Source organism: Otolemur garnettii, unplaced genomic scaffold (assembly GCF_000181295.1).
Source record: "Otolemur garnettii isolate 467f Iridium unplaced genomic scaffold, OtoGar3 scaffold00097, whole genome shotgun sequence".
Lineage (NCBI taxonomy): Eukaryota > Metazoa > Chordata > Mammalia > Primates > Galagidae > Otolemur > Otolemur garnettii.
In genome coordinates, this window is record NW_003852492.1 from 2,523,028 (window position 1) to 2,550,764 (window position 27,737).

At 47.0% G+C, this 27,737-nt stretch overlaps 1 protein-coding gene across 1 annotated transcript in view; it reads left to right on the forward strand.

Moving 5' to 3' along the window:
• The first annotated feature begins 266 nt into the window (after positions 1-266).
• Positions 267-27,737, forward strand: part of FLI1 (Fli-1 proto-oncogene, ETS transcription factor) — a 115,760-nt gene continuing 88,289 nt past the window's right edge. Inside the window, exon 1 of the mRNA XM_003795894.3 lies at positions 267-584. Coding sequence (XP_003795942.1) covers positions 567-584 — 18 coding nt within the window. The 5' untranslated portion in view covers positions 267-566. The remainder of the gene's footprint in view (positions 585-27,737) is intronic.

Below are 27,737 nucleotides of genomic sequence, written 5' to 3' on the forward strand. Positions count from 1 at the left end.
AAGGTGATGGGGGCGGGGGCTGCAGACAGCGGGAATCAGGGCGCGGACGCTGGGTGAGGACCCCGTCATTGTTCCCGGCGGGCTCTTATCTCCCTGAAGCGAGTATCCTGTGTGCGCGGTGCATGAACGTATCTGGGCATCTCCGCGTATATTTATACAGAGTGTGATGTGAAAAGCAGGACCAGCCGAGGGAAGGAAAAGGGGGTGTTGGGGGAGGGAAGACAGGGGAGCGCAGAGAGAGAAGAGAGAGAACTCAAGAGGAGAGGGAGGGAGAGAGACAGAGAGAGAGAGAGAGAGAGATAGGACTTCCTCCCCGATTCGCAAAGTGAAGTCACTTCCCAAAATTAGCTGAAAAAAAGTTTCATCCGGTTAACTGTCTCTTTTTCTTTCCGCTACAACAACAAACGTGCGCAGGGGAGCGAGGGCAGGGCGCTCGCAGGGGGCACGCAGGCAGGGCCCAGGGCGCCAGGGAGGCCGCGCCGGGCTAATCTGAAGGGGCTGCGCGGTCAGGCTGTAACCGGGTCAATGTGTGGGATATTGGGGGGCTCGGCTGCAGACTCGGCCAAATGGACGGAACTATTAAGGTAAGCGGCGGGTCAGTGGACTGGGGGCTGCGGGGGCCGTCCTGGGCGGCGAAGTGGCCGGCGGGCTAGGTGCGGGGGCCCGGGGCCCGGAAGACGTGGCCGCTGTCCTTTCCTTCCGCGCCCCGGCTCTGCGCGGTCTCCGCGGCGCTGGGGCTGCGTGTCCTACTCGCGGGGCGGGCAACCTGGCTCCCCACCGAGGGCGAGCTCCTCCAACCCCCTGCCCCAAAGTGGAGTCTGGCCCCCTTCCACCGTGCTGCCGGCCCGGCTGCCGAGGGGGCGGCGTGAAAGCTGGGGACCCGGGGTGCGGAGCCGAGTCTGGGGCGGAGACCTTCGGCCCCACCACTCCCACCCGGCAACCGGAGCGTCCCTGGCCGCGGTGTCCGGCACCAGCGGGCCGCCGGCTGCCTCTCGCCTCAGGCCGAGTGCGGCGGGGGTGGGGGCTGCGGTGCAGCCGGCTCGGCCCCTGCGCCGCGGGCCCTGGGGCGGGTGGCTGAGTCCTCGCAGGAGCTCTGGGCTGCGAGAACGTGTCGGGTCTGTGGGAGCCGCTCTTCCACATGGAAGCCCCTGTTTACATGTCAGCGCCGGCTGCTCTGCCTTCCCTCTCGGCGCTTGGGAGCCATCGGCTCCCCGGACTAACGGGCCCGCCTAGCCGCTTCTCGGGCAGGGACTCTCCTTCCCTGCCTCTGTCGGCGCAGCCTCCCAGCGCCCTGGCCCGCGGCGCCCAGCCACGCGCTGGCTCCCGGGTCTATCTTCTTAAACCGGGTCCCTGGGCCTTCAGAGACGCTGCCCCTGCGGGGGCCGGCTCTGAGCCCGCGCCGGGTGCCTGCCTGGCCGTCCCACCCCCATCCCGACCGCCACGCCTGGGTCCAGGGTGCAAAGTGCAGCCCTGAGGGACTGGCAAGGGTCTGGGGGCCGCGTCAGACTTCATGGGGGTTGGCTGCTGCCTCTGAAGGGGTTTGGAAGTGGGGCCGAGTGCAGAGAGGAGGGACACCCCCTTGTGAGACTGGCCTTAGAGGACCTAGGGAATGAATGGGAGCAGGAGGTAGCGGCAGGGCTGCTGCAACGCCAAGCAGGAGCTTGTCTGGAAAAACCATTAGCCCGGTGAGGTGGGGACTGGCAGAGCCCGCCATTCCCCAGAACCCAGAGACATCAGTTCCCCGCACAATGCTGAATGAGAGGAAGCTAAGATGTTAAGATGTGGGGCGTACAGAAGTCAAGAGATTTTTATCTTTTGGGTGGGGTCATAGTTTTTATTTTTTAAGCCTCTTTTTTTTTTCTAAAAGGTTGAAATATGCTGACTTAGGTAAAAGCTACCAACTGAAGGAACTTGAAAATCTGGAGATGAGATAACTGCGATGTGTTAAAGGGAGCCTTTCAGAGACTGGGTTCTGCGGCAACAGTGGGAGAGGAGTGGGTGAGAGGATTTCCACTGAGACCCAGGAGTGGGGATCTTGGGCCAGTTAATGCCTGTGTCTCTGCTTCCTGTTGGTGTGTGTGTGTCTCTGTATCCCTGGGTTTAGTGGTGAGATGCTGCATTCTGGAAACCTCTCTTCCTCCAATCAGGACACTTGCCACTTACCCCCCAAAGACCCTCTCTCGTCTGAGAGGGTCAAATAGCTCCAGGGTCTTGATGTGGACACCCTGAGGAGAAGTGAAGACATAGCCCCACAGTGCTGAGACCTCTGAGCACAGGCCTGAGCAGGGAGGAAGCTGTGGGCTGTGTACCCAGGATGTGCTAACCTCTTTAATACACACACTGTGGCAGGCAGACTTGGACCTGTCCTTTCAGGCCAAGGATAGGGTGACAGTTCTCTCTTTTCATGTGGGTGGTGGGTCACTGTGAACCCCTCAAAACTCTCCATAGGAGCACTGTAATCATCACCCAGGTCACCCACAGAGCAGTGGTTTTTGAAGCTGTCTTCATGTCCAGTATTTGAGAGGATTGAGTCTTTAGTGCATGTTCAGTGTATAATCTGGATTTAAACTGTGTGAAAGCCACAGTTTTCTGTTCACATGTGAACGCTGTATCTGGGGGCTTCCCTCCCACAATGGTGCAAACCCTGTACTTGGGGAGGACACTGGACCGGGAGAGAGGCCACTGACTTAACGTACAGTCCATTAAGCCTGGCTGAGTTTCATATTCTTTCTAAAAATGAAATAGGAGGACTGAGTTAGCTCTACAATACCTTCCTGATCTTTTCTGTGCCTGAAAATTATGCTCATATGCTCTGACAAGAACTGTTCCCCGTGTGTGCACTGAATCCGCTCCTATGCTGATAGAAGCCTGGCGATGCTTGTAGACTGTGGGCACAGATCCAGAATGTGCATTCCCAGTTTGAATGGCCTTTAAAAATTAGCTTCGAATGATTCTGGGATGTGATTTCATGCACCTGCATATTTCTTCCTCAATCTGGACTTCAAAATGACCTGTGGGCCTCAGTGCTTAGGAGGTTTGGGGTCTAGGAAGCCAGGGAGGTCTGGGCTTCTTCCTAGAACCCCTTTATTTTGTGTATAATGTACACTCCATGTGATGATAAAATGCTAATCGTGTGCTTGGTAATAATGAGTCCTGGTGTATGACTTTCTCTTCTTTTTTCCAAGAACATCACTAGAGAGAGAGCATCACACTGGGAGCACCAGTTTGAGAGAGCCATACTGCTTTTCTTTTGCCACTGACAAGTTAACCTGCGATATTAAGCAATACCCTACCCCACCTCTGCTTCCCACAGTGATATTATCAGTGTTGAAAAGCACATCAGAACTGGTCCCCGCTTTAAGAAATGACCTGGTTTCAAAAACTGCATCTAAGTTCTAGGCAGGCTTTGTTTGAAATCAGTTGATTTCGTCCATGGAAGCTTGGCTCAGAGCACAGGGTGCCATCACAGACTGGAGGACAGTGAGAGGAGACACAGATGTGGGGGATGAAACTGGGAAATATGGAAACGCACAGCAGACTCGGAGTCAGAAAACCCAGATTCACTGTAGGCCCTGCTCCTTAGCGGCTGTGTGTTTGATAGCAGATGCTCAGTTTCCTCATCTGTAACAATAGGGCAAAACTCCCCTTTACCCTATGGGCACAGCAGGAATTAAGTAAGGTCTGATATCTTAGCTGGATGCATCTTAGTTGGACTTCCCTATTGGGGATTGGCATGCTGGGAAGGGTTGGTCTGAAAATTAGATCATAGGTCTGATTTACCATAATGTATATTTCATTAATTCAACAAATATTTACGATGTGTCTATTATGTTTTAAGTATCCAGAATAAAACTCCCCAGGAATGTATACTCTAGCAAAGGCAACAGACACATAAAGAAACATAATCTCTGTCTGTTGTGATCTATTCTCTAAGAAACAGTAAAGCAGGTTGGAGCAGAGACAGGGCCACCCCAGGCCAGACAAACTGAGCAGAGATACTATCAGTTCCCACCTCCTGCCTCATCAGGGTGCAGCACCTCGCAACCCGTTCATGACAGGAGAGCAAAACTGGAAAGAAAGTTTGGGGTTACCACCAGGCTCTGCAAACCCTGGGGGACAGGTCATTGGAGGCAGGGCAGGGAAACTTCAGAGAGAGATTTGGGGGAGAAGCAGCTGAGTGAGGAACATTTGAGACCAGAGACTTGACTTGGGTCCCCAGGAAGGGGCTGCTGCCCCACCTGGTAACCTTCAGGGCACTGGGATTCACAGAACTCTAGGCAAGGAAGACTCTGTCATTCACTTTATCTGCCCCTGTGATCATGCAGAATTCCCCACAGGTAATTACCAAATGAATAATCCTGTTTTGTATGTGAATAATTTATTCCAAAAAGCTTCCTTCCACTTCCACTGCTATTTAAATTTAAGTTTATAGATTGTCAGCTTGAGAACTTTAAAGAATATTTAGTTGGCATTCTTATTCTGTGGGTGGGGAGAATGAAGCCAGGGGTGTTAAATGAATAGTCCAGGATCCTACAATTCATTACCGACAGAGTCGGGGTGAAAGGTCAGGGCTCGGAACCCTTAGGTTGCTGTTCTTTCCATTACACTATGAAAATGGCATTTGTTTTTGTTTCATTACTGTGAATTATAGAATCCTGGAGGGGGGAGAGACAGAAAAATCTTTAATAGAAAAATCATAAAGCATCTGGCACTTTGAACCAAAGACACTTCTGTTATTTAATAAAAAATGTATTATGGCTCGGCGCCTATAGCTCAACCGGCTAAGGCGCCAGCCACGTACACCTAAGGTGGCGGGTTCGAATCCCCAGCCCGGACCCGCCAAACAACAATGACGGCTGCAACCAAAAAAAAAAATAGCCAGGCGTTGTGGCGGGCGCCTGTGGTCCCAGCTACTTGGGAGGCGGAGGCAGGAGACTCGCTTGAGCCCAGGAGTTGGAGGTTGCTGTGAGCTGTAATGCCATGGCACTCTACCCAGGGGGACAGCTTGAGGCTCTGTCTCAAAATAAATAAATAAATAAATAAAAATAAAAAAAAAATAAAAAATGTATTACTAACACCCTGAATTATGCCCATACTTAAAGACAAAAACAAATTCTTTTTTTTTTTTTTTTGAGACGGAGCCCCGAGCTATCCCCCTAGTAGAGTGCCATGGCATCATGCTCCCAACAACCTCCAACTCCTGGGCTCAAGAGAGTCTCCTGCCTCCGCCTCCCAAGTAGCTGGGACCACAGGCGCCCGCCACAACGCCCGGCTATTTTTTGGTTGCAGCCGTCATTGTTGTTTGGCGGGTCCGGGCTGGGGATTCGAACCCGCCACCTTAGGTGTACGTGGCTGGCGCCTTAGCCGGTTGAGCTATAGGCGCCGAGCCGACAAAAACAAATTCTAATTTTTAGATAGCTCTTTTCCAAAGTAAATCCTTCTTTTCCTGTAGACAAAGTAAACAAAGTCTCCATTACCAGGAGACATCCAGAAATATAATATTTTACTTAATAACCCAACCTCTTTATAGGTTATGGGCAGGTGGGCTGAATTCCTGTTGCAACTCTTTTTATGATTGAATATTTGACTATTTAAATACAATATATTCAGACATACTAGAATGAATCATTTGGATCCATCTTCCAGTCTGTGTACACCTAGGCCTTGTATAACAACTGAATTAAATAAGATGTAGGATTTCAATTTGGGGTTAACCAGTTAACTTGACATTTGTTTTAAAAAGTAGTTGATTTAAACCAACCCTCTTTTTCTAGATATGTAGCCTTAGTCTAATGCTAATCCTAAGTTGCCCCCAGTTAAAAAAAGAATGGGAAAAAAATTTTTTATATTGATTATCAAAAATGTTTTGGCCTGCACTTAAACCAGTCTCAGTGTATGTTCTGCTTTTTTGTTTTATAACCAGCTGAGTAGGCTGAGAGGCACTGTTCGTTATGTACACACGTACACATACAAACACACACACAATATCACAAAACCTTCAGCCAGCCTTTAGTAACTTCAGAGCTGTGCAGGTGTCTTCTGCTCTACAGACTACACCCTGTTTCATTTTCTGTTGCTGTAATGATTGACCCTATTTATGCATCCATTCATCAGTAGGAGGGTGTCTATAAGTGATGCCGTTCTCTGAATATTACAATTGTACTACTGACCTAACAGACACACTAGCAGGCATTTGTGCACTGAGATGCGTCCCCAGAGGCACCGGTTGGGGTCAAGGATCCCCACGCTGCCTCCCTTTGGGCCAGTATCTTGGAAGTTCGACAAATTAGGCAATCTGTGAAATAACCCCTTTCCATACAAAGCTTCCTGGCCTCATGGGGGTTTGTAACCTCAGCCTAATGGGCTGGTGAACTGATCAATCACATGAATGCAATTGCCTGACTGTTATTTAGAGACTGAACTAGGTAACTAAGTTCTATAAAGAAAGAACACCAGAGCAAAGGGGCTGATGACCAGGAGCGCTCCCCAGAAGATAAGCTCTGTGTCTATGTGTGTGTGTGCCCAGTAAATGTTCTGGTAGCCCTAAGAGGAAAGCACAACTTGAACTGGAGAGACAGAAAAAGACCTAACGATAATAATTATGTGTGTACTTTTTTACTGTTTGAAAATCACTTTCACATCCTTCCATCTCATCCCCACAATAGCCCTCTGGAAGGGAACATCATTGTATCTCTATTTAATAGGAAGGTATTCAAATTCAGAGAGCTAAGGCAAGTTGTTAAGATTACAGCTAACAAGTGACAGAGCTGGGTTTCCAGCCCAGTGTTTCTGATTCCATAATTCTTCCTTTTTCTACATACAACAGCTACATCATCTTTTAGCACAGGAGGTTGTAGAGCTTGGCCTTGAGCGCTGTAAGCCTTGCACAGGAAAATATGGTCAAGGGCTTTCTAGGAAAGTGGAATACTTTGGGGAGGGTGCATGTGAAGGAGAAGGTGGTTGTGGAAAGACTGGGAGGAACTAGATTATGAAGGACCTAAAATACTGTCACAGACAACTTGGATCTGGCAATACAAGTGGAAAGGAGGAATCAGAAAATCATGAACAGAGGGATGAGTTACATAGCTATACAGATCTCTTAGGGACGGGATCCTTCCTGTTCTTGTTGTACTCTTTAGGAAAGTGAGGGATTCCACCGCTTATCAGAAGTCACTCAAGAAGGGGCAGCAGTCAGGATTAGTCTGCCGACTCAGTGATGAGTTCAGACAATAAGAAATGCTGTTGGCTGTCTTCAAAGACATCTGCTCATTAAACATGATATTAGGAGAGGAAGAAGAAACTGTATTTTGCCAGATGTCATAAAAATGTGATTATGCTTTTTGCCTCTTTAAACATTTCTTCTGTGCTAGTGCTCTGGAGACTTCACCAGGAGCTGTCTTTTCAACTGGGCCATCTCTCCTGGGCTACAATTCTAGTTCCTTTTGAGAATGAGTCAGCAAATAGAGAAAAGACCAAAGGAAAGGTTGAGTCAGCAATTGAGAAAAGACCAAAGGAAAGGTTGTTTCCCTGGACCTCAAATCAAATTTCTGTGCAAATTCAGACAGATCTGATGTTCTTTCACGCGTTGGTTGGGCCTTGCCCCAGTTTGAAACCCTGACATCATCCAGCCAAAGCAAAGACTCAGTTTATCAGCATCATTCCAAGTGGGCTCAGAGATGGAGTGTTCAGATGTATATTCAGATAATGCAGAGCACCAATGTATCAGCTTCAAAATGGTTCAAACCTATGAAAATGAACCAAACTCTGAAATATTTAAGGTATTTGCCATCCTTGGGGAACAGTGTGTCTGCCATGTAGTTTATGATCAAAATCCTAGTAATTTTTTCACGCCACCTCAAAGAGAATGCATTCTTGAAAACTGAAACGCTTTCCCAAAAGCAAGACCTGTTTACCCAGCCAGTGCTATGTGTCCAACGCAATGAAAGACCTTAATGTCACATCTCAGTACACACAGGCAAGAGGCCAGAATTACAGGTGCCATGGGAGCTTTAACCTTGAATTTCTAGACATGTGGGTTTCACATGTCTACCAGAATCTACCATGCCAGTGGGAGAGTTACTGGGTCTGAATATATAGGTACCGTGTTTCCTTGAAAATAAGACACTGTCTTATATTTATTTTTTCTCACACTAGGGCTTCTTTTCAGGGGATGTCTTCCTCTCCATGCCAAAATGCATGGCGTGGCTATGCAGATAGGCTACATAGCCATGCCCGTCACTAGGTCTTATTATCGGGGTAGGGCTTATATTTAACAAATGCATAGAAATCCTGCTAGGGCTTATTTTGGGGGAAACACGGTATTCATTGATTTTAGGTGGGAAAGAGTCTGGGAGTGAACAGTTCTGCAGTATCACTCAAGTAGCAGAAACATAAAAACAAACAGATTAATATTATAAAAACTACTCAGCTTGGAGTTGTCTTTAAGTTAATGCTATCGCAGCCTATACAAAAGTATGTATTTAGATTGAAAGTCTCATGTCTGCAGAGTCATTTGTTTTTAGACATATATCATTTAATTTATACTCATTTCTTTATTCATTCACCCAAAAGTTGAATAACCTTGCCAGGCACAGACACAGTGTTTAACAGAGCTTCACATAAAGAATAAGAGCAAGATGTCTGTACGGTTTCTCCCAGATCTCTAGAGAGTCAGGTCTTCTCTGCTTTCTGAATCTAAGCTCTGACTCTCAGAGATTCTATACACATTGGGGGAATCTCTATCTGCGACTTGACTATCTTCAGAACATTTAGACACATTTCCCCAAAGCTGGTATCTGGTTTATAGTAACAATTGCCCTTTCATCCTAGTCCTCTGTAAGGACATTTCTGGAAAAGACAGAGCTTCAGCTGGAACACTCCCTCTGATTTCCCCTTTCTCAACTTCAGTTTCGCTACATATTAACACAAAAACAAAATTACCATGAGTGAAATGAAAAGATAGATGAGAAACTGAGAAAGAATCCTTCACATATATAAGACAAAGTTAATAAGTTATTAACAAAGACCACTTATAAATAAGTAAGAAAAGGGCCACTAACAGAAAAATGGGCAAATATGCTATGAATAGACAATGTTAGAGAAAAATACAAATGGGCAACGATGAACTTATGAAAAGAATCTCTAGCGCAGGCATAAAGTCATTCAAAAGAAAAGAACGAAATTCCAACTTCTATGACCTGGGAGGGCAGCAGAGATTGAAACAGATTAATAAAGCCCAGAGTTAGAAAGCGTAAAGGAAAACGTCACTGCCTTATTCTACTGTTAGGAATATGACTTGGTATAGTCTTTCCAAAGGGAAACGGCTATTTGAGAAGTTAGATATTTATACAAATTTGATAATTCTATGGATGTACATGTAGATACTATAGATACATATACATCTGTACAAGATGTTTATTGTGGCATTATTGTAAAAGAAAAATTGGAATTAGATGAATTAGGGAAGATTCATGTAAAAAAGTCCATGTAACAGCTACTGAATATAACTAATTGTCATATACATTAATTCAAAAGGTTCTCAAATGTATATAATCATACAGACAAAAGCAAGTTCCAAAATGTATAGTCCATTTAGGTAAAAAAAAAAAAAAATTAAATGCACCTAGGTAAGATTATTTGTGTATAATTTCTAGAAGAATACAAAAGATACTATACAATTTCTAGAAGAATACACAAGATGTTGCCTCTGGGCATTGAGAAGTAGACTTTTACTTTTCACATAGTAAATGTGTAATTTTTAATCATTAACATCTATTACTTTTATAATTTAATAAACTGATTTAAAAAATAGAGACTCTTTGGAAGAGACGTGTAGTAAAGGGAAGGGGCTCTATGACTTCACCCTAAATGTGCCCACCCCCGGGACCAGAGATAAGCATAGGGAGAAAAAGTCTAGCCCGGAATCTGAAGACCTGAGTTCTAGATCCCATTCTGCCCATTCCAATGGGCAAGTCACTTCATTTCTTCATTATTTATCTGAAAGGTTTTCTCATCTATAAAATGAGAGGATGATTTCAAAACTTCCTTTCTGCTCTCTTGTGCATATCACTGATCCTGGACAGGGTTTATGAACATTTATTTGGGGGTGAGGAAGATGGAACCTCTTGTAGACTTTCTATGTGGACCCGTGTGAAGCTTTTCCTGCAATCCCAGGGCAAATTTCATGCTGCAAAGTGGCCCACGAGGCCGTGGCTCTCAGCAAGTACATGGAGACTCTCTCTGAGAGCTGGTCGTTCTCACTGCCCAGTGACACAGGAGCTGCGCTAATCCATTTTTATTAATGAAAACTAAGAATAAGGCCTGACTCCACTCTAGGGTCTTAGATTCTTTTCCAGAATTTGGTCTCATTTAAAACCCAAAACACATTGGCCTCAACTGTCTTTCCTCTGGACTTAAAAAAAAAAAAATCCTGTAATTAATCGAAAGGAAATTGAATTTATCTGGTTTCCATTCATTTACACTTAACTCTTATAAAGACAACAATGTGATGTCCAAGAAGAATTTTCAGCCTCTTAATGAGTTTTCTGAAAGTTTTTTTTTTCCCCTTCTTCTCAAAACAGGAAGTGGTACTGTGCTGTGGGCAAACAAGTAACCCCCGGGGCCCCAGTTCAGCCTGAAGCTGTATCACCCACCATGTGGCATGGGTCCCCATGGCCCCAGCCAAGGCCTGAGAGCAGGAGGAACAATCACCCTTTACCTAACCGGGAATAACAGAAGGAAAAGCAGTCACAGTGATGAGAAAGGAAAGAAAGAAGTTTCTCTTCCACCTCCAGGTGTCCTTGGCTCTTTTAACCTTTAAGATATACACTGGATCTTTGAGACAACCCCAGCATGTATGCAGTATTTCCATTTTGGAGAGGATGGGGAACTTACCAGAGGTCATACAGGCAGCGAATAGATAAGCAATGATTTGAACCCAATCCTGTCCACCTGCAAGGCTCATAGGGTTTCATTTAGGTTCCAAACCCCTCTATTGAGGACCACATAGGTTTTGATATTGTTTTGTCCTTTACTCATTTATTTATCTATTTATCTTGAGACAGGGTCTCCTGTCACCCTGGCTAGAGTGCAGTGGTGTCATCATAACCGCTTGGCCTCACTATCTACTTTTACTGAAAGACTTTAGGCCTGACCCAGGGTAACAAGGTTGTGTGATTAATAGAGCTATTTGACTCTCTGTCATATCCCACGGCTATCTCAAACTCCTGGGTTCAAGCGATCCTCCTGGCTAAGCTTCCAAAGTAGCTGGGACTACAGGCACATGCCGCCACACCCAGCTAAATTTTTCTAATTTGTAGAGATGGTATCTTGCTCTTGCTCAGGCTGAGCTCGAACTGCTGGCCTCAAGCAATCCTCCCACGTTGGCCCAGGATTACAGGCATGGGCCACTGTGCCTGGCCATATTTTTCCTTTGCCACAGTGTGCACTGGGCAAATTCAGTAAACTGATCAATTCTCCACCGCCCTTTACTCAAGAAGGCCTGAGCCCTGTATTTCTTGGTACAAGAGCCTGCCTGCCTTTGCTACCAGATGCGCTGGCATGAAACCAACAGCTCTGTGTTACCGTAAAGAGCCAATGAGATGAAATTTTAAGGTTTTGCAGAAGAGGGTATTCTTGGACCTGGCGAGGCTTCCCCTTCTACCCTCCTAACTTCTATTTTCCTTCACTCTAACTCCTGCCCTCTTTTTCACTCTCTCTCATATACATACACCACTACCCATGATTTTAAAAAATAACAGATTTGGGAGGTTATAAAAAACACAAAGAAGGGAATGTTTTGCAAGGTTAAAAGGAAATCATCAAGAATGGCTGACTTCAGGCTCCCGTTTCTCTTGAATAGGCTTTCTTGTTATTTCAAGGCTGATTGACTTATAACTGCTTATCCAAAGCTGCCTCACACCAGTTCCTTTTATCAGGCCAAGGGAGACTTCCTGTGGACTGGCCCAGCTTCCTCATATATTTCCTTTTTCCTTTGGCAGAACAAAGAAAACCAGAGCGCCAAGGATCTTTGGGAGCAAACACAATTTACCACTGAAGAACCTATTATTTCTAAATTTTCGTTCTCAGTGCAGAGGGCCAAGTGTCCGCCTTTGCGTTTTTTGTTTTTTTTTTTTTTTTTTTTCACCACAGCCTTCTCTGCAATGTCATGATGAGCCCCAGGTGCAATTACCAGGGGTCAGTGAGCCACTGAAGTTGTTCTAGCTGTGGTTTGATTTTATTCAAGGAAGGAAAATTAACTCATTCTCCCCGACGGTGCATGAACACCCCCACCCGATATGTGCTTGTACTTTACAAAGTTATAAGTAGCATTTCTCTCCATAGGATTCAATCTTTTGTTACCTTAATTCAACATAACACATCTGCAAAGAAACCTTAGTGTGTAAAGATTTCAGCCTGTCCGTCTTTGGTGTTCTAACCGTAGTGTCATACAGCTAGGGGAAGAAACTTCAAAGTGATACAGAGTCATCAAAGTCAGTTGAAGAAGAAATTCCCGAAATTGGATTGAGGCTGTTGCTTTCCTCACTTGGTCTCACTGTCTGCTCTTATTGAAAGATCTGTAGGCGTGACCCAGGGTAACAGTGGTGCACTGTTAATAGAGCTGCTTGACCGTCTTTCATATCTGCAAAGCACCTATCACACATCGCCTTATGGTCCCGCTCCTCTCCCAATACTCTTAGAAAGCAAGAGACCATAGCTCACAAGAGATCACTGGGGCTTCAGGACACAGCATGTCTAAAAAAGAACTGGGCTCAGAACTCACACATTCACGCACCCAAACCCCACAGTCCACGGGAAGGGTGTTATCTAAAGCCAAGACGTCAAGGCTTAGTGGCCCCACTAGGGCTCGTGTTTTCTTTGGTTGTTGGTCCTGTCCCCTGACCATTATAATACTCCTGGGGGACTGCCAAAGGCCCTGGCCAATGTTGTAGCCACCCAAATGTTACTCAAGTACACCTTTCTCTTTACAAGCGTCACTGACTTGGAAAGGGAAAAAGAAATGAAAATGAAGTATACCCCTCTCCCATCCCCCTGCAACAGGCATCACTGCAGAGGCTAATTCATCACAGTTAATTCAAACTGATTTCTAACCCGGCCCACAGTGTCATCATCTCTAGATGACAGAGCAAGTCTGTGGCATGAGGAGAGTGTGCAAGGGTGGGCACGGGTGTGGGTGGTGTGCTCAGCCTCACATCACCTGCTTGGACAATGCCAAGGGGAACAGTTAGGCCTGGTGACTGTGCCCGTGTAGAGGAGCCTGGGAGCTTTCTTTTGCAGGCCTATACCCAGGCCGCTGAATAGTCAGCAATCCCAGAGCAAAGATCATGCATTTTGTGGGAGCAGTGCAACTCCCAGCCCTGATACGCCGTCTGTAGAGAGCCACACTGACCTGGCATTAGCCTTCTTTACAATGGCACATCAGTGCAAAGGGCACAAGCAGTGTTGCTCAAATCAGGTCTTTGGTGTAACGTAGGACTTCTGTAGAGGTCAGAAACTCGCAAGACACCTGTACTTTCTGTACTTTTCTAGAAAGGGGAGGGAGAAAGAGCAGACAGCTTTGCTAAAAATGTCATTTCAGGAAATCGCCGGGTGAAGAAGTGAAATTTCCCAGAGTGCCCTAGGAAAGGCATCCAGCCATAGGGCTTTGCTGCCCTAGCTTCTAAGCTCCTCGAGGTCTGTGGACCTCTCCGTACTTACAGGATCTGGAGCATGGGGAAGGGATCGCACGGCTACCCTCCCTGCCCTGCAGTTTGCCCCTAGGTTTTGTAGACAAGCCGTGATCAGGGGCAGAGTTTGGAGCACATCAGAAGTGTTTCTTTCCATTAGTCTGGAGTGGGTATGACCCAGACTCTTCTCTGCCCAGAGCAACCTTTTTAAAATCTTAAAACCCTATGTGTATTTCAAGGGAAATTTCACACGCCTGTTTCTGATTCTCTTCCAATTAAAGGCTCAAAATACTGGTTTTGTAAGAGCTCTTTGATGATTCAGAGTCTCTTCAGCTCTTCTTGTCTTCATCATAAACGGCCACAGAAGTTTAATATTGTTGCCCAGACATTTGCATGCTTAATTGTTAAAAATAACTGGAAACAGGAAGGGACGTCTTAGTAGTGAGTATGCCTACGAGAGACAAATGCCTCAGTAGACGTGAACTTCTGGGGAATAGAGAGAATGTCCCTGAAAGTGGGTGCCTTGCTTGGCCCATCACTGGGGGTGGGTGGCTCAGACCCCTGGCGGCCATAGGGTAATGTTCCCTGAAATGCAAGAGTCCCTCCTGCTGTGTTAGTTGACATCGGTAAGCAGTTTTGAGTGCTTAGTTTTCTCAGAGCTGGAGCAGGTGGATCAGCAGATACTATGACCACTTTTAACTCCCTTGTGATTGGAGGGTATCAGGTGTCTGCGATTACAACACAACTCGTTCCCCCACTTCTTTCTCATAGTCCTTAACCCAGCTTTGATGGCGACCCCATCTGGGGACGCCTCTGAGCCCTTGAGAGCCTTTCCATCTTCTGATGCCAGTCCCTCTAACTCGCTAAAGCACACCCTGGTTTGGGTAATTTGAGCTCTGTTGCCTGGTTTGACTTAGGTTGACCAAGTTACCCTCTCTTTCTTAAGCACCCCTGCTGCATCTTCCCAGAAGGATTCAGACGAGGATGGGACTATCCTTGTGCAGGTTTGGTAGAAACCTAGAGTTTCTTGAAGAAAAGAATTAATTATTCGCTATAAACTAACTACTGGGTGGCTCACTATGTGATTGCTCTCCATGCCAATTAACATGCAACATTTCACATTCTGGGCCTTGTTTGGAATTGTTCCTAAAGAGAGAGCCCCCACTCCTTGCTCTTTTCTCTGTAAGGGGCTGGTTGGTAATATTCAGTCAACTAACGTTATCAAATGTGTCTTGTGTGCACTCATTAATGTGGGAGTGCCCACGTGTTATAAAGTGATTCTTACGTAAAAAAGGTGACACAAAATCTTGGTGAGACTGGCAGTGAGTTTCTGGAGCACTTGCTAGATTATCACGGCTGTGGCGGGATAATTCTGTGAAAGCCACTAAAGTTTGAAAATCTAAGTCCAATCCCACTGATCTGCTGTGTGAACTTAGGCCAGATATCAGCTTCTCTTCTCTCCTTTCCTATCGGTAAAGTAAGAATAGCAATGGCAGTAACAATAACATTACGTTTTCTATATATCTTACTAATTATAAGGATCAAAAGAATGATGGGAATAGATGTATTTTTTTAATTATAAAGTGCTGTACAAATGCTAGTTATTATTATCTTAGTTATTATTCTCATTCAGGTCAGTACTTTAACTTGATAGATAATAAATGTTGCTTAACTTGAATCCATTGGGTTGTTTTTTTGTGGTCTTCATGATTCTATAGACTTGGTTGCGTTTGGTTAAATTTGTTAGTGAGCTGCTTACTCGTATCTCTTTGCCCGTGTAGACACCGTCCTCTAGAAATTCACCAGTACAGATCAAACATCCATATTCCTCCCTTCCCTCCCTCATATCCGGCCATTGTTCTAGTCGAGAAACTCCCATCTCAATCAATGGGGTTTTTTACGTAAAAACCGATGGCAGGATATGAGTGTGGCTTCAGGAATTCCAGGCCTGTGCTGCTGATAAAGAGAGTTGTGTCAAACACAAAACAGAGAGAAACTAATTCTCCTGTCCAACCTATGTGGCAACACCCCTAGGGATAGTTTTAAAACTCCCATCAGGCGAGTCGGGTACACCGTGGCCGCCTCCACCCATTCATCTGGGCCACCTCTTCTCTTACCACCTCTGTGTTCTGGTGGTGATGGGCTAAGGGAATACAGAGCCAAGCCAGAAGTTGGTTAATCCAGAAGGAAGCCAACATTTCAATTATTCCACCTAGGAGGGATGGTAGGACGAAGCTCCCTCTTCAAGGGATACAAATTTGATTGGTTGTGAAGGTCTGCTTTAAGCGGAGATGCTGCTAACAGGTTCTCCTGACCTCAGCGTCAGTGAAGGGACAGCAGAACAAAGGATGTACTTTGCTTGGAAGATGGTCCTCTGCCAGGGTGGTGACCCTTCCTTCTGTCAGAGTCCAAGTAAGGCAAGCTCCATCTTTGCCCTCATCAGGCATCACCAGGATTTTAGGAGAAGTTGTATTTCAGCCAAAAATGGTTGCATGATCGGAGTGGAGGGAAAGAAAACTTTTTTTTTTTTTTTTGCAGTTTTTGGCCAGGGCTGGATTTGAACTTGCCACCTCTAGCATATGGGGCCAGTGTCCTACTCCTTTGAGCCACAGGTGCCGCCCGGAAAGAAAACTTTTGTTCCTATTCTACCCACACTGGAGTAGCTGAATAATGAGATGGAGAAAGGAAAATGACTGTCTTTATTCAAACATTTAAGATTGAGACTAAAAAGTTCTCCTTAAATCTGTTTTCTGACTATGTTGCACTATGTATTAGGGTTTTATTTTTGGCCAACAGAATAAGGATTTCTAAGTCAATGGCCTGGGACACTGAGCTGCCCAGACGCCAATCTGTAGGTCTCAGGGACCACAATCTAGACGTGGTTCCCCCCCCCTCCCCGACCCCATGAAAACAAAGACCTAGATAATGTATTGAAGGAGCGTTCTGTGTTTCTCCACACCATCACCCCAGAGTGAAGGTAAAGGCTTTGGAGAGCATCTCAAATCACAAAGCACATCTCGCACAATGGCATCAACGCAGCCTTGCAGGAGACTTATGTGACGTGGCATCTACTTTGTCAGGTTGGATTGTGTTGAAGTTCAGGACAAACTCACTGGCCTGCCACCTTCACTATTCCCTGTGCATGCCCCCAAATTTACAGATTTGAAAATAGCTAATGTAATACTTTCTAACCTTTTCAAGTAACTCCAAATGTCTGATTTGCAGACATTGGCATAAAGGAGCAATGATATTTTCTTGAGCTATAAAAGGCTCAAACATCTCTCTCTTAAAGTCATCCACGTATAGGAAACTTCATAAGAGATACAACTCTTGCACAAGTTTTTGGAGAAGAGACTTAGGAAACTTCATCCGTTTATCTCAATCTTTTAAATCTTATCTTAAAAACCAAGGAAAGTCAAAGATTAAGAAAACTATCTTTATGAGAGCTGTCTAATAGAACTTTCTGCAAAAGTAGCGATGTCCTGTTAGGTGCGGTCCAATATGGTAAATACTGGCCTCGCTATTCAAGTGGCTATTGAGAATTTGAAATGTCGCCGTTGCTAGTGCAAAGAGGAAGTACATTTTTAATTTAAGTTTAATTAATCTAAATTTAAATAGCCACACGTGGCGAGTGGCTCCCATAGCAGACAGGTCAAGTCTGTAGGATTCAGGTCAAAACGTAATTTTAAAATCTGAAATCGGTCAGAGGGATACATTCACACGGATTATTTTTATCTGAGTCAGCGATGTGTTGTCCACTCGAAGACAGACACTTCCATCTACTCTCATGACTAAGGTTACAGCAAAACAAAACAAAAGGGAACTCTCAGCATTACCCTGCTGGCCTGGAACCTTCGCGCCGACCTCCTGGCTGCAGCACGAAGTCTGCGCCGACCTTTGAGAATGTCATACTTTATTTCCCTTCTATAAAATGGGGGCATTTGAAATTTATCCAAAGGATATTCACAAATCATGACTGAAGGTGTCTATTGGGCTTTTCAAAGAGCGGCGTGGGCTCTTGATCTATACCTTCTCATCGAAAAATAGTCTTGGCCAAAGAAAGCCCCATACACAACACAACGATTTTCATTTGTAAAATATGGCATTTCCTAACTTATTTTTAAGGTCATTTTCAGCCCTAGTGCTCTGTGTTTTATGCCACCATGAAAATAGGATTTCCTACTCGGCAGGGCTTTGTACTAGTAACACATGGTTTGCTTGCCTAGTTCCCAGATCTCTATCACTCTCTGTAGGGTTTCTTCTTAAGTACACATGTGAACAAAGTGATTGTAATTAGCCAATGAGCAGCCACTGCGGCAGCCTCCTAAACCCAGTTTCTCTCCATTGACACACCCAAGACGTGAAGCCATGTGCCTCTTCCCTTCATGTCCTTCCCACACAGATAACAGAAGTGTGTGACACGCTGCATCTACTGTGGGTATAGAATTACTGTAAGGAAAAATGCCCCAGCCCTTCTCCCCAGGGACATCTGACCTCATTACTAGGGCCGGACTAAAGAGCAGACCTGCAGTGGCTAAAGAGCAGACCAGCAGTGGCTTCTGTTGCGGAAGCCTCAGGTACACATCGTTATCAAGGTCAATCCTGTGTCCACCACTGAACCTGGGGCATGAATTTGTGAGCTGATTCTTTAAAACTAAGATGGGCAGACTCTTCAGAGAAGGTGAGGCCAAGTTCCCTGGGGTCTAGCTCTCCATAGCAGTCTCAGAGCTGCTAAGCCACTGATTCTTACTCATGCCCACCCCCCAGAGAGGATGAGATGACCAGGTCAGCCCACAGGCCCTAGAGATTGACCAGTTGGAGTCTCTAATGGTCCCACCCTGACTGTTTTGTGTGGAGCTTATCATTAGTGCAATAATTCTGTAGCTCATGGATTGTCAGAAAAGTCCTTCCTCTGTTCAGAAGACCCTGTCCTCATGCTTTTCTGACTGCATCGAGAATAATGGGAAGAGTGTGTATGGAATACAGCCCTGTGAACAGAGAGATGTAGTTACTCCTCCTGCCTCGCTCTAAGCATCTGATGTTGCTGTGAGCTCCTGGGAAGCAGAGGCTGCCAATTCATCTCTGAGCCCTCAGGACCTGACGCACTCACTCACGCCCTCACTGAGCAGCTCCCACATGCCAGGTGCTTTTTGACAGTAGTGTAAAGGGCAGGTGTGGTTCACGCTTTGACAGAGATTATAGTCGGGCAGAAAAAACAGGTATTTGGCAAGTGCAAAGAGTTCTGTGAAAGGGGAAGCCTGGGTGCCTCCAGGGTAGAATGTGGGACCTAACCTAGTCTCAGAGGTCAAAGGCTTCCCTGAGGAAGTGGCATTCAGGCTGAACCCTGCCTGATAAGCTGGAGAATGGGCCTCCGATGAGTCCCTGCTGAGCCAGAGCGCTAGTGAATGGAATGGCTGCCTGTGGCATCTCTAAATTAAGTACCCAAGCTTAGTCATCTAACCATAGTCCCCTTGGCACTATCAATGTGGCCATAAGATACCCTTTTCTTTGGTAGGGAAAGTTGAGTGTCATAGTGAACCCTGAGATGGTGGTTACCTTGGAAGGCGCTGTCAGACCAAGGTTGTGCTGAGTGTGCAGAGCTCAGGGGTGTCAGCTCCTGTGTAGCCAGAAATGTTAAGGACAAGAAGGTTCTGGAAGGCTGACTTCCACCCTCACACATCCCAGCCCCTGAAATCACTTGGTTTTAACTGGATATACTTCCTTTCTGGCAAAGTAAGGCAGCTTTTTGGCAAATAGACCGTACTCACTGACTTTGACACAAACTGCTATCTGGCCTTAACCAAGGGCCTGGATCTTCGGTTTCCTGAGCTGCAGAATGGGAGATTCTAATGATAACTGTACCTCGAAGTGATGTTGTAACAAAGATGGCAGTAAAAGCATTTTGCAACATCAAAAAAAAAAAAGAAAGAAAGAAAAAGAAAAAACCCGCCTACTGAACAGCCATGCTGTCTGTATCTGGTGTTTGATAGAATTTCAGAGGAAACTCTGAATTTTTAGGAAACTCTGAGATCTAAGACTCTAGAGAAATTATAAACAGGGATTGACTTCCAAGATCTTTTCTAGAATTGCTGTGCCCTTCATTTTATCATTGCTTTAAAGACAACTGGCGGGAGGTATCAGTGACACAGTGACAATGACAATGGTGTTTGTGACTAGGCTCTGACCAGCCCAGCGCATGCTGCCCACCTCGAGCTGTTCCAGCTGCCCCCATCCCGCTCTGTGGAGTACATCCATCACATCCACCTTCCCAGTTGGAGAAACTGCGGCATACAAAACTCACGTGACTCACCAAAAGTTATGCCACAAGTAGAGTCTGTCTGACACCAAAGACTTTTTACTCACTACATATGGGAGATGTTTTGAGCCTTTTGGAATAAGAGCTTGGGGTTGCTAAGCGATTAAACATATACAACTAATTATTCCTATGCTGGAATACAAGAGTGTTAACATTAGCACAAGTTTATTTGTCCAATTCCTTTGGCCCAAATGCCTCCACCCTGTTTCCTAACTATCACTTGCCTGTTGTTTCAAGTGAAAAAAAAAATCTATTTCCCAACCTGTCCAAATAGAAAATTAATTACATTAAAAACAGTGAAAGCCACAGTGGAGGACTGAAAAAATTGAGGACTCAATGATATCTGGAAGAAAGCACAACCCACGGTGGGTAGGAATGCCACGGTCTAGTGTTCTATTAACAAGATCTGAAACCATTTTTAAGGGTCTTTTTATTACCTTCCCTATCCCCATCGCACTTAGTTGGATGATAGAGAGAGAAAACAATGTTTCTACTTTGCTGGCATGGAAACAACCTAGGCTCCACTTGCGCCACTTTGATTTCCCCACTGGGGAACCTGAAAGATGGCCTAGCTGAATTCTACTGGTAAATGTCATGCTTTGAATTCAGGACAGGGAAAAACATTTTTTTAAAAAATGAAGAAAACATTTTGCAGTGACCCCTCAGAGTTCTGAACACTGGGGCCTCTCCTGGTTGGGTTGTGGTCTGCTGATAAGGATGACATTGAGGACAAGCGGAACATTTCCAGGACAAAGGAAATTCCCTGTTTTATTGTTTAAAGAAAGCCACCATCCACTCAGGAGAGTAAGGTTTGTGTCCCAGGCACAGATTCTCCTGCTGGGGGCAGGAGAAGTAGAGCTCAGCTGGTGGCACGGCAGGGAACGGAGAGCTGCCAAGTCACTTGTGACTGTGTCTGTCCCTAATGTCATCTGGGGAGCACTTGCGTGGTTAGAAGTCAGGAAGGGGTCGTTGCAGTTTATGGAATTGGTGGGGGTCAGGAACCAACTGTTAGACGCGGAGGCACATCAGTGGGGGGAGTTAAAGGCCCTATTCATACAATGTGGCCCATTTAGGAATCACAGCAAAGGCACCAAGAGATTTAGGAAAGTTGATCTGGTTTTGAGTTTAAATTCTGGACCTCCTTCTTTCCCCACCCCCTCCAAGCCAAAATGTCAGAGGAGGGCCTGGTTTCCCTTTATGGAGTGCAAAATAAACAGATCAGCGGCAGGAGTGGGGCCCCGTTCTCCAGCCCATAATGCCAGAGCTGGGGGTGGGGGGACCCGTGGGGAAAAGTGGTTATTCTTCTGTCTGGTTAGTATTTGGCATTGACTTTCATTTTCTCCAGCCTCTGTTTTCTAGAAGCCTGTACAGGAAGTACGGGAATAAAAGAGAAGCTGATCTTGGGGTTTTCTCGCCAGACTTCAAAGGAGGTGGATTTTGGACTTTTGATAGTTTGGGATGGCACTTCCAAAAGGAAAACCTGTTTTGGGGATTCGAACCCAGAGACTGAGATCTCAGCACGTCTCGCTGCCCCTCTCCCAGCAGACTGGTGTCTCTTTCCACTCTCCTCTCCCGGCGCGAGGCAGCCTGAGCCCCGGGCACTGTGGGGTCAGCCGTGGTGAGCCTGGCCACGGGCTCTGCATTCCTGCTGGGCTGTGCTGCTGGGTTTGGGTGGGTGTGACCACGAGCTCACTCTGGACAAAACAGACAAAGAGTCTAAATTGGGCAGGATCTCGGATCTAATGACTTGTTTACAGACCCTGTACTTTTTCCAGTGCAGGGAGGAGGAAGAGGAGAGGCCAAGCTCGTCACTGTGGGCACGGGCACATTGTTTTTCATTCTAAGGAGGTTGAGCAGTTTCAGAAAGCAGCAGGGCATCTCCCTGGCAGCTGGCAGGCCAAGCGCACTCTGTGTAATTTTCCAAAGTGGGGGAGGCAGTGGCAGTGTCCGCCTCTGCCCACCGGCTCGGCTTCTGGGGCACATACAGCTCCGGGGAGAACGCCCGATCCTGTCCCATGAAAGGCCCCGCTTCCTCCCGCTTCAGCTTCCATCAGTGGGGGAGATTACCCTCTTCACCTCTGCTCCCAGTGACCCCCAAGCCAGACTCCCCAGCCAGGAGTGCACACCTGCAAAGCGGCCACAGAGGCAGTGCCAGCCCCGTGTAAGCAGAGAGGAGATTCCCAGAAAGGCCTCTCTGATAGAAAGGCACACAGGGGACGCGCTGGCATTTATTCAATAATTGCTAAGTGTATGGAATTCCTTCAAAACAAAACAGCGTACTGCAAAATTGGAGGACTTGTTCTTCCAGATTGTGGAAGTTCTTCTGGAGCTCACAGAGGCTGTCTCTGAGGCATGGAGGTGCCCAGGGTTCACCCTGAAGGGCAGTGAGTAGCTGCAGGGAGGGCAGGGGAAGCCCATTCATGTGCATGCCAGGCCGTTTACCGACATCCCCGAGTTCCGGCGTCAACCCACGAGGATATATTGCGGTTGCCATATTCTGAGGAGGAAACTGAGGCTCAGAGAGGCCCAGTTGCTGACGGAGTGCCGCCATGCAGCTACTAACTGCTACTTCCCCTTTACACCTTGCTGCCGAGTGCTTGTGAGGAGAGTCAGTGACCTCTGTGTGTCTGAGCTTCTCAACTGAGAAGGGGCGGGTCTAGGAAGCCGTCTGCTACCTCTCCTGGACTGTTTCGCTTGGGTGTGGCTTATTTGAAACAGTGCTTCAAAAAAATGAGTTCTACCCCACAAAGGTAGAGGCCCAAAGCACAATGCACTGGGATCCACAAATTCCCAGGTGTTCCCACAGGGACCTCTAAGGAGGTGCTGGGAGGTGGGGGATCCCAGGAGTCCCCAAGTCCTCCTGGCAGGAAAGCCCCATAGACAAGGGCATCCCCAGAAAACTCTACCTTGGGAATGTGACCCAAATTAAAGGTACCACCAGCCACACTGACTGGCCCACCAACTGGAATATGTAGAAATACAACAACTCACTTTATATTTTGTCATTTAAAAACTCTGTCACATCCCTTAACCACTGAACACTGAAAGGTAGATAGGGCCACTGTTATCACTGAAAGCAGAGTCCACATGGAGTTGTGCTCTGATCCCAAACAGACATGAGTGTCCTGAACAAGCCCTCCAACTTCTGGCTTCAGTCCTCTCCTCTGCTTCCCAAAGTTCCTCAAGCTGTTAGGGTAGGGTTCCAAAATGATCCTCCCCAACATCCTGAGGCCCCCCCCAAAGCTGGCAGTCCCAGGAAAACCAGGGAGGGAGGACACCACCACCTCCTCCTTCCCGCCACCGGCCACTTCTGACCAATGGGGAAAGCAGGGCTGTGGGGGAAGGAGTAGGTGGCACGACTCCTTTCCACTTGTTCCCTGCACCTGGAAACAAGAACAAGGTCATTATTTGGATGACTTATTGTTTAGAGTTGTTGTTTGTTTGCTTTTTTTTTTTTTTTAAGAGTCTTGCTTTGTCACCCTCAGTAGAGTGCTGTGGTATCACAGCTCATAGCAAACTCCAGCTCTTGGGCTTAGGTGATTCTCTTGCCTCACCCTCCCGAGTTATCTGGGACCACAGGTGCCCACCACAAGGCCTGGCTATTTTTTCTTGCAGTTTAGCCAGGGCTGGGTTTGAACCCGATACCCTCAGTAGATGAGGCCAGCAGCACCCTACTCACTGAACCACAGGTGCCACCCTTGAGCTCTTTTTTTTTTTTCTTTATAGAAAGAAACTCCTATATTTTTCAAATTCCAATTCTTCCTCTCTACTGCCTGTCTCAGGTCACTACCCTACAACTGACCAGTCACCGGATAAATCTTAGTGAACAGCAACAAGCTGTATTCCTTATCTGTACCCCTCTGCGGGAGCTGCAGGCTCGGGGAGACCAGCAGAGCAGCTGAGGTTAGACTCAGTGGAAAATTCAGAATTGCAGATGTGGATCCAAATTGAGCCGAAAAATCTCATGAGATCAGGCTTTCTTGGACTTCCTGCTTTTAGCCCAAGCAGTATGTTCAACATAAACGAACTTTCGGTATTTTGAAACTTCCGTTTCTGATCTCAGAACCTGGAAGTACAGAGCTGTTGTGAACATTTCCACAAATTTTGTCATGGTTATTCTGGAGGCCAAGTTGAACCCAGTAATTATGGAGCTCTGGGACTCGCTACACCCACAGCAGCCTGCCTGGATGGCAGATGGGAGGGAGAAGGCATTTTGGTAATGAGTCCAGGCGCTGGGAACAGGCAGGTCTGGGTTCACATTCCAGCTCAGCAACTTCTGGCGACGTGAGTGGGCCTGTTCAGGCCTCAGTTTCCTTGTCAGTTACCTGATGAAAACATATGAGTCCTGATGCGGGGAGGACGGCGTGGTCTTTGGTTTGTGTACACTCTCTCCCTTCTTCTCATATATGTATCTGTGTTCATATATACAAAATAGACGCATACCTATAAGTGTATGTGTATATATGCACACTATCTCCATTTATAGCATGAGTGAGTTTCCCAGGAGTCTTGGGCACCTAACGTCCTATAGATGGGGCCTTCGGTAGTTGCTGAAATCAACCTAATGAGCTGTCCTCAGGTGCTTTCCTCAGAGGCAGAGGTGGCTCTGCATTCAGACAGTGTGAGCTTTGCCGGGCTGGTGAGATCTCAGGCAAACTCAAGTGACAAGTGAGACCTACTATAAATTTTAGAAATCAAATTGCATTTATTGAACGTTGTCTTGTTTCTCTCTTGCGTTCCTGACACAACGTGGGGAGTGATGCTGGACGCTGTCAGAAAGCAGGTGCCCCAGGGGAGCACAGTTGGATGAGAGCTGTGTAGAGCGAGAAGGGAGGGAGGACGCAGAGACAGGGACGGCGGGAGAGGTCAGGATCCCACCCACTGCAGAGAAGCAGCCCCTTACACACCTGCCCTGTGTGAGCTGGTACCTCGCCTCTATTTTTGGCTTACTTGTTTTTCTAACTCATTAAATGTGTACTTTGTAAGTTGTTAAAAATAATGGTTTCCCAAGTAACATCTCATCCTTAGGTCTCAGACCTAGAAAAGACCCTCCTAACACTGGGTACATTTCCTCCCAGTCTCTTCCATGCAGAGACATAGACATGTGTGTATTATTTTTGAATCAGCAGAATCATACTGTTTTGTAACCTCCTTTTATTCTTATAGTATCACGTTATGGACATTTTCTCACATCGCTACATATTGATCCCACATCACCAAAACCATCTAGTGGATGTGCAGTTAACCATTAAAGGAGTAAGTTGAGTCCTGGGCTTTTGAACGGTCTGTGTCATCTTAGTTATCCCAATGGCATTTTGTAACAGAGCTAGACTTAACTCTTCTTTATTTTAGTAAGATCTTCAGTATAGGCTTGAAAAGCGAGCCCTCATGAAATGCTGCAAAGGCGACAGACCCCCCCCCCCCCCCGAGTCGTAAAACCAGAAACACAGGGCCAGGCCTCAGCTCACCTCCTCTGCCTCCTAATGCAGCCCAGATGGAAGGCCGTCTGAGATGGGACTGCAGCAGGCCGGCCCAATCTGATAGCACAACGACACCCACAACTCTGAATTTCCTGCTACTAGGAGGCCTCTCTTTGCTCAGGCTGTTTGATTTACACATGCGTGGAAAGCAGCCACTAATAATAGAAGCTGCCTCTTTTCTTCCTAAGTCTGACTCTGCTGTCCCTGCTCAGCAACTCCCGCGTCTCGGCGCAGCTGTCTGCCCCTCGCTCTGCCCCTCTCAGCAACAGGGTCAGCCGCTGGTTGTCAGAGACAGGCCAGGCCCTCTGGTCTTCTCCGTGTGTGGCGGAGGCTGGGCAGGGAGCTTTCTGAGGGCTCTTTGTCTGGCGAGCAGAAGCCCCCTCTGGCCGCCTGGCCCTTCCCCCTCCACCCAGTCAAGTTCTGCAGGCCAAAGTTTTTCAGCCCCAGCTAACCAGAGCTCCCTCAACTAACCCAGGGAAGCTTCTGGAGAATCCACGTCATTGCCAACAGAGGGGCTGGCCAGTTTGAGGGAGAATTAATTCTCGCTGAACCCCTCAAGGCTAGGCATTATGTGGGCCTCACACCTGCGTAAGTTTCAGGGCGAGCTGGGACAGTCAAGCCCTTCTCCACTAACGCCCTCTTCTGCGGATGGCCGGCTTGAGCGACATGATGCCGCTTGTTCTATCATTCATTCATTCAGCTAATTGGTACCTAGCTGGCACCTCTTATTCTAGGCAGAGGGCTAGAATGTAGGGCTGGAATGGAGGATGAGATGGACCAGGCCCTCACTCTCATGGAAGACACCAAGAACAAAAAGACAAGTGACTAGGATTGAAGAGTCCATGATAGGGATCGCAAGGGAAATGCCTGCCAGGCTGTAAAAGACTCCTTGCTGTATGTCTGAAATTGGGACCCTATCCTTAGCCTGTCCTCAACCAGCCTGGAGCAGTTCAGGCTCACAGTTCAGCCCCTGCGCTGCAGACACACAATCTCTTTTTACACGTACAAGATCAGTTATGGGCACGAGAGCCTGCCTGGCTCAAGCACTCAGCCGCATGGACCCTGTGGTCGGGGAGCCCCTACATGAACCCAGACCTTGGGGGGTTGGGATCTGTTTACTCTTGGCACACTGGGATTTCCTGTTTCTAAGAAAATGGGCTTAGATGCTCAGCTGCATTAACCAAACAACATGTTGACACAAACGAATCTGGAACTTGCCAGCTCCAGGCTCTCTAGGTCGGCTTTGGGGCTGAAGGCATTTGACTGACTTTCCAAACTCTGAATTCCAAGCTAGATGACTCAGGCCAGGTAGCAACTGGAGGGACCCCACTCACTCCTCTTCTGCCTAAAGAGAAATCGCACTAAAGCAATTTTCTACAGCCCCACTCAGTGGCTTTAGAGGCAGAGGTTCCCTGGTCATTCTGGAGGACAGAGGCCCCTTTTCCTGTCCATCCACAGCTGGCATGGATGTGGACGTCCCAGCTAGTATGGTGGATGTTCTGGAAGACCCATCCCCCAAAGTCTCCAGCACCAGCTCCCATCTGCCCCAAATCCTTTCCAAGAGCTCATGCCTTTGAATGTCCAAGAGGCCCATACCAAAATGCAGAAATGACCTCCCTATGGGACTCGGCTGTATGACATTTGACATATGAGTCTTCATATGACACATGACATTTGCTATAGGAGCTTAGCCTCACAAGGGCCTGGGAATGGGGGCCACCTGGCAAACTTGGAAAGAGCGTTGGGGAGGAGAAGAGGAGAAGCAGAGGAGGAGCTGAGCCAGGCGGGGGTGCTTCTCAGATAGGCCCAACCCAGAGCAGGGAGGCGGGCACGAAGAGGACATGCACGTGAGGACCAGAGAGAGCAGCCTGGAGCCACCAGTCTGGTGGACACCAAACCCCAACTGGCCTACTTTGCTGGCCCTGGTCCTCGCAGAGCACTTACTGCCTTTGTCACTGGGCTGCCAGCAATCCTGCAGGGACACGTCCACTCAGGCACCAGGGAACGCAGCTTTGCCTGCTACCAAGGGTTCTGCCATTTTTAGTAATATTTGTGGCAGCTTTTTTTTTTTTTTGGGCCAGGGCTGGGTTTGAACCTACCACCTCCGGCATATGGGGCCAGCCCCCTACTTCTTTGAGCCACAGATGCCGCCCAGACTTTTTATTTTCTTTTCTACCTCATTTTCTTTTGGGTCTAAGATTTAGGGAAAAATTCAATCTCCTTTTGCCCAGTAAAGAAAATGATATTTAGCAGAGG